At 40.9% G+C, this 6,511-nt stretch overlaps 1 protein-coding gene and 1 long non-coding RNA gene across 2 annotated transcripts; one reads left to right on the top strand and one right to left on the bottom strand.

The window, feature by feature from the left end:
• The first annotated feature begins 935 nt into the window (after positions 1 to 935).
• LOC149118995 (uncharacterized) lies at positions 936 to 1,730 on the top strand. The gene is made up of 2 exons (XR_016202593.1): positions 936 to 1,059; positions 1,260 to 1,730. It is a non-coding gene; the product is annotated as an uncharacterized LOC149118995 (long non-coding RNA).
• Positions 1,731 to 4,341: 2,611 nt separating this feature from the next.
• LOC110048218 (SMAD family member 6-like) lies at positions 4,342 to 6,511 on the bottom strand. The gene is made up of 4 exons (XM_020754006.2): positions 5,918 to 6,511; positions 5,685 to 5,750; positions 5,497 to 5,580; positions 4,342 to 5,274 (listed from the first exon to the last, which is right to left on the bottom strand). Exons 1-4 carry the CDS (start codon positions 6,459 to 6,461, stop codon positions 4,688 to 4,690), a joined length of 1,281 nt encoding a protein of 426 aa, XP_020609665.2. The 5' UTR covers positions 6,462 to 6,511; the 3' UTR covers positions 4,342 to 4,687.

The following is a 6,511-nucleotide window of genomic DNA, read 5'->3' as shown; positions in this document are numbered from 1 at the left end:
GAACGACACGCGGTGGTACCAGTAGCCCTTGCAATAGAATGCTTGTTTCACTCCGTGGACTTTTTGTCTGGTGTTTTTGAACCAGGGCTGCCCTTAAAAAACAATCAATGGACTCTCTCATACTTTAAAGATATTTCGCATTGAATGAATGAAAATTCACTGAAACTCGTTGCAACATCGAATGTTTTTGCTGAAACACTCCTCGACACCTTATTCTTGACCAGCCCGGCAATACAATCTTACAACACAACTTGATTTTCTTAAGCGACTGACAAAAAGTAGAAAAGAGTTGCGAAAAAGCAAGTTCGCATTTGTAGCGATTGTGAAACGGGTTCCTCTATTTTCTCTATAAAGCTCAAATAAATTGTTAGCAGAAACTGTTTGAGGATCGCGGTTAAGTGAACTCACAAAACGATTTTCAGCTTCTGGCAGAAATTGCTCGAAATTCCGGAAAAGCTATTTGTGAAACAGCGGAAGACGAAAATCTGCTGATGTTGCTTGTCGCATTTTACCGGAAAGGGGCGGACGACAATCTGTACAATAGGAAACAGACGAATATCAATAAAATGTGTTGGGGTTTCTTCTGGCATTGATGGGGTTCAACAGTCACACGTTGGTCGAGAGAACACGAAAAAGGTGTACGAACTTCAGCTGTAATGATGAACTCACTCTCACGTCGCCAAGACAGATATTGTATTAAAAAAGCTACATCACGATTTGTGCATCTTGAAAAGTTAAGCCTAAATTTTTCAAGGTCGTCATTTGGAATCCGTGTCAATCTTCTCTATTCTTAACCATCCTTGTTCGTTTATGGTTTAGTATTATTTCTTTAGTGTTTTTCTATGTGAGTAAAATACTATTTTCAGGTTTCCTTCAATTTAAAAGCAGCCTTGTATGCGGCCAAAATAACTCGAGCTCCTTTAAAAGCGGTCTCCGATGTCCGAAAGTTCGGGTGACTTTTGGAAATTCTCGAAAGGCGACTCCGATCGTCTGCATTGCAATCCATTGCAATCGGGAAGTCCTGCTGGCACAGCATTGTGAAGGGAAAACGGACCTAAGGTAACCCTTTTGAGCACAGCTCGAATTCATTCAATAAGAACATAAACATCCATTCAGCATTGTTCACAACGAACAAACGCTCTTATGACCTCTTATTGCAAGACACATCGCATACGGACAATATTTTTGACATGGATTTAGCACATTCTGTACATGTCGGAACATGTTCACTGCTGATAGTCAGTTTATTTTATTATTAGGGATTGGACATTTGCGCATTGCCGATTCGTTCCCGACTGCGTGCGATTCCGCCGGCCTCGCTTCAGTCAGCCGTTCTGATCTGCTGGTGTGGCTTGGCGTCTTTGACCAGCACTGCCGCACTGAGGAATCAAACTAAAAAGTGCGTTGTCATGATACCATTTTAAAAACAGTCTCAAATGGAGTATTCTGTTGGAGGATTTTGCTGGAGTGTTATGGTAATCAGTGCGAAACTAAGGATCACTAAAAGCACCATGAAAATGACGCGGAAAAAAACTCCGAAACAATACCTAACAGGAAACTGAGTGGGCAGTCACACTATTGAGCCTCATGAAAAAACCTTTTACTCTACTTAATAGATCGTTTATTGACATACCTAGACAGTAGTTACATTGCGTAGGAATAAATATCATCTATTATTGTCGCGACCATGTACCATGCGCCCAAAATAAAGACACATGCGTACAAACGCCTCGAAGGAGTGGGTTACATCGCTGTTTGCCACTGTCGTTCCATTTTCGCACCACTGAACTTCTTTTTCTCTCTAACTTTAAACCTCTTTAGCTGTCCAGTAGTTCTAACAGCGCATTTTTAGATATGCTTTGTTCTCTGATTTTGTGGCGAGGCGTGCATGTGGCAATTTTTTTTCTTTGTTCAAAGCACCAGACTCAGCTGTCCGTAATTTAAATATGAATAACTTCGTTATTGTCTGGGTGGTAGATGAAAGGAATGACAAATTACTATGCATATTTCCTTTAGTCTGAATTTGTTTCGGTTTTCTCACAGAAAGCTGCTTCGACATTTTCATCCTTTTTAGCCATCCTCATGAGAATTACAGGGTCAAATAAAATATTCTACTTGCGGAGGTGAAACAAAAAAAAAACGGCACATGAAAATAATACAGCATGCAGTGAAAAGCTTTTGAAAGTCATGAAATACATAAAATTGAAGCTTTTACGGCAGAGCAAAACAGCCAACTGAAACAAGCTGCTTTAAAATACTTCGATGTGTTATAGAAAGAAGATGCATTAAGTTTTCATATATCCATGTGAATCTTGTATGGCAATATCAGACGCGGCTTAATCAGTTCCAGGGAATATTTCGGAAGAGAACTGTTTCGTCTTTAACTAAATAACATTTCGTTTTCACGCGCGTGGCCTTTGTCAACGGATTTGTCCATGACGTGGTGACCACAACTGAAAACATCCATTGTCTGTAAAGTATTAACGTTAGACAGGATGGCAGCTAAAGCCCTAGACTTTTAACTTATTGAAAACACTCATTGCTTTAGCTTGAAAAACGATTTCAGTGGATTATTTAATACAAAATATGAAAAGCCTTGAAGTGAACTTGATGTCTGGAACCGTAAGCTTAGAGCAATTTTCATAATCAGCACGGTGTATTTGTTCCTAAAATTGCCCATTATGTAATGTCTGGAACAAATTTAAATTATGTTGCTGTAGTTTGATACCAACAATTGCTCACGAACCGTCTACGACTCGCTTCTTTTTACTGCACGATTTTAATGCTTTTGACGTCAGGAATACTAGCACTTTTACCAAGCTGCATATATACTGGTATTTATTTGGGAAATTTGAGGGGCCAAGATCGGGGGAATGTACGTGCAGCAGAATGTATGCTTTACCTATTTTGTGACCACCGACCGCGCCATTTAATTATCGCTTTTATGAAATGACAATAATATTTCACTTTTCTCACCATGTTGCTCTCTGGCTAAATGAATCATTCGGTAAACGAAGGATTAGAAAAAAAAGTGAATAATCAATATAATTGTTAAAAGTTTCATCCGAAAGATTTAAAACGCATATAAAGAAACATACAGGCAACTTTAAATTTAATGTGGAGATAAAAAGTGTCTCTCAGTCCGGTTAAGATATAATTGGTGCGTCTTTGCCGAACGCGCTACGCGTTCATTTTGCGTCCAAAAGAGATTAAAAAGCACCAAAGGGATTGCTGCAAAAAAACGCTTTCAAAATAAAATTTCTCGCTGCGAAGGAAAAACCCCACGAGTGCAGCCGCTTACTTCAGCTGAAAACAACAGCTGCTGAAGTCTCTTTCTCTTTCAATATCTCGTCATGGATCTAATTTTGTGATGTCTGAAAATTATTCCCCCACAACGCCGCCCATGTCTATGAAAGCCACCTTGAACTTCTCATTTGCATGCAATCCCGACATTTCCTAACGACGGTTCACAAAAAACAGGAAAATTGTTTGAAGTGTCAGTAGAGAGTGCGTGCAAACATCAGTGTATATTCGTATTTTCGGGCAGGTAATGGCGTAACATACATACCAATAAGCATAACAACGTACAACTCTAAATTAACATATCGTTAACCTTTCTCGTCACCGTTACATTTTCTCGGCTTTTGTTTCTCTGTCAAGGGCAAAGATCTTTCTGCATTTTCCATTCCGTGCTCAATTAAACCTTTAGTCACAACGGTTCGTATAATTTTCATGTGTGTAGTTTGTAGACAAGAACAGAAAACACGTGAACCTTAACCAATCGGGAGTAAAGCACAATATCAAACTTGAAGTCTCGGAAGCTTTTTTGGAGCGCAACTCCGTCATTGCCGAAAATATTTTTCTTGCATGCATACGCGCCCTGAGATGCGACAACACGTCAGAATACTGTGCCCGTACGCGCGTGCCTGAATGGAGTCTTTTACCTTAAAAGGACGCTGCTCAGTCAACATGGCTTGATTTGTCGTCCGTAATGTACACAAAGTGGTTTCAGGCCGATAACTCTGAATATATAGCTTAGCTGTGTCAAAAGACACTACTTCTAAACATTAATCAGTGAGATAAGAGAGCTGTCTGAACGCTTCAATTAACCCTTCACCGGCTTTTATGGGATTTATATTGCCTCAGAAACGAAGCATTAGTACAGAAGCAAGCTATTCTTTCAATCGGAACGGATAAGTCGACTCAGTCTGGCCAGTCGCGTATGACAGATTAGTGTGAAATGACATCTGAGTAATTTCAGGACGAAAATGCACTCACCACCTCCATACCGGATGTCGAGATACTCCAATGATTCAAGCAAACTCTGACACAAAACACAACCCTGATTAAAAATATAATATATTCATTTTAGGCGTATTTCTTCACTCGCGTAACAACATTATACAACAATAAAGCTGTACAAAGGATTGTTTCTCCTAGGGAGAATACTACTTTGCTGTCCAAATTTCACATGTTCTCGGACTTGGTCCGTTCATTTGAGTTCCTTAATTTATATTTTGGTCCAGTCAATATTCTATATACAATATACATAATATAATCTATGACGGTATCATACTTATGTTTCTATAACTCTGTGAAATACTAGACGATCGATCGAAGACACGCCAAATAAACAAATCGCCTCTCTGACCGTCCCTCCCTCTCTCCTCGCTCGCAAACACGCGTGCTACCGCGACACGAAGAGATGCACTTCAATCCAACATGGACAAGAAGTTACAAGGGGTCGGCAATACTGTGCTGATGACGTTACACCCCAGCCTTTCTTAAAACTTATTCGAACCGATTCGGGATGATAACATCTTACTCCTGCACTATCCACCGCGCGACATGCTTCACCAGTGAAATTGTTGTAATCATACACCTTGAGCGAATAGCCGGGAGGAACTTTATGTACAAGAATATTATGTCTAGTTTTTCCGCCAGGACATTTTTCATTGGAATAAGTCAGTGTTGGGCCATTTGCAAATAAATCGCAACCACTGCGATTATAAATCCATATTCCGTCTTTTTCGCGTGTCAATTGAAGTCCATAACCTATTTGTGCTCGTACTCTCTTTGTCCTGTCGGGGACGTCAGTTCGTCGATTTAGAGCTGCTAAACAGAATCCGCTAGGCTCCGGTAGAGTTTCAAATACATTGATAACATCAGTAGTTCCTTCAAATGAGGGTCCGATTCTTTCACTTTGCTCCCAGTAAGCTATCGAACACCAAGGTCTGGACCAATGTTGATCAGTCGAAAAACAGTAATCTGGCCCTGCAATGGCAGTGAAAAATTAGCAACACAGTATCATGCATGTCTACAAATGTTGAATTCGATAAATAATTGAGCAATCTGATGGAGTGGGGTTTCGACGAACTCATAACAAATAAGAAAGCCCGATGGCAAAGGCCTCACATACCGGTTGCACGGAAGAGTTAAACATCCCATAGCACAAACACAGCAAAAGGTCAAAGAAAGGTATTCGAAATTTTTTACCTAATGTTTGTGAAGCTGGCCGAGTTTGGGACGTTCTGCAGTCCAAAGGGCAAGTTGTTGACTGCGTAAGGTTGCTAGTAAACCCTGCAAAGTAAAACGAATATTTGTGTGAGAAGCAGACGGATTGAATGTCTGGAAGAGACACAAGCACGTAACTCTATTAAGAACGAAGTTTCCAATGTACATGCCTGAAGATTCCTCATTTTTGACCTCCATCGTGCTCGGCAGCGTCGTATAAATCGCACTGACTTGCCCTGCCAAGTAAAACACCAGATTAATCACAAAAAGAATGAAACGGCAAAGCGAGAAAGAACCGTCTCGTATGCAAATGAGATGCAAAAAATATTATAAAATCTCGAACACAAACATTGTCATAAGAGCGCTTTGAGCAAGATTTCGAATTTCATAGCATAAAACCTACCCGTATTCATGATTGCACTGTAGTGGTAAGGATTAATACACACTTTCTTGTCGAGGCCATTATGTGTCGAGCAGCAAGAACCGCGTTTGAGTTCAGCCGAGCTTCGAACCTGCGGCAGCCGAAATACTCGGAACAACACAAGTTGCGGTTCGACCACTACTTGCCTGCCCAGTCTCTCCTGTGTCGGAAAGAATACACAAGTTGTTTCGAGGCCGCCGCGTGATTCCAGCGCCCTTTGCAGAGTCGAGAACTCCTTCTCGTGCAGTCGCTTCAAGATCGAGTGAGTTACTGATTTGAGTTCCGCACTTTCCTCAGGCGAAAAATCCTTGCGGCCAGTGGGAACGAAGTAATTCTCGAGTGCGGACAGTTTGCTTACCAGTCTCAACAACTTGAACATATAAGCTACACATTTGTACTTAGCGATCACATCCAGCCGATCTGAAAGATTTGCGTGGTCTAGAAAGCGAAGGAAGGATCGAAGTTCCTTGATCACGTCGCAAGCTTGTACGTCTAGACAGCATGTAAGGAGCTGGCAGATTCGCATTAACTTATTCGTCTCACAACCATTGCACACAACGGTAACTCAGCGCCGAC

The sequence above is a fragment of the Orbicella faveolata genome, unplaced genomic scaffold (genome assembly GCF_042242905.1).
Source record: "Orbicella faveolata isolate gen_17 unplaced genomic scaffold, um_ofav_v1 contig_1, whole genome shotgun sequence".
In the NCBI taxonomy this organism is placed as follows: Eukaryota; Metazoa; Cnidaria; class Anthozoa; order Scleractinia; family Merulinidae; genus Orbicella; species Orbicella faveolata.
Note: the sequence above shows the minus strand (reverse complement) of the source record. Positions and strands in the feature narration are given on the sequence as shown.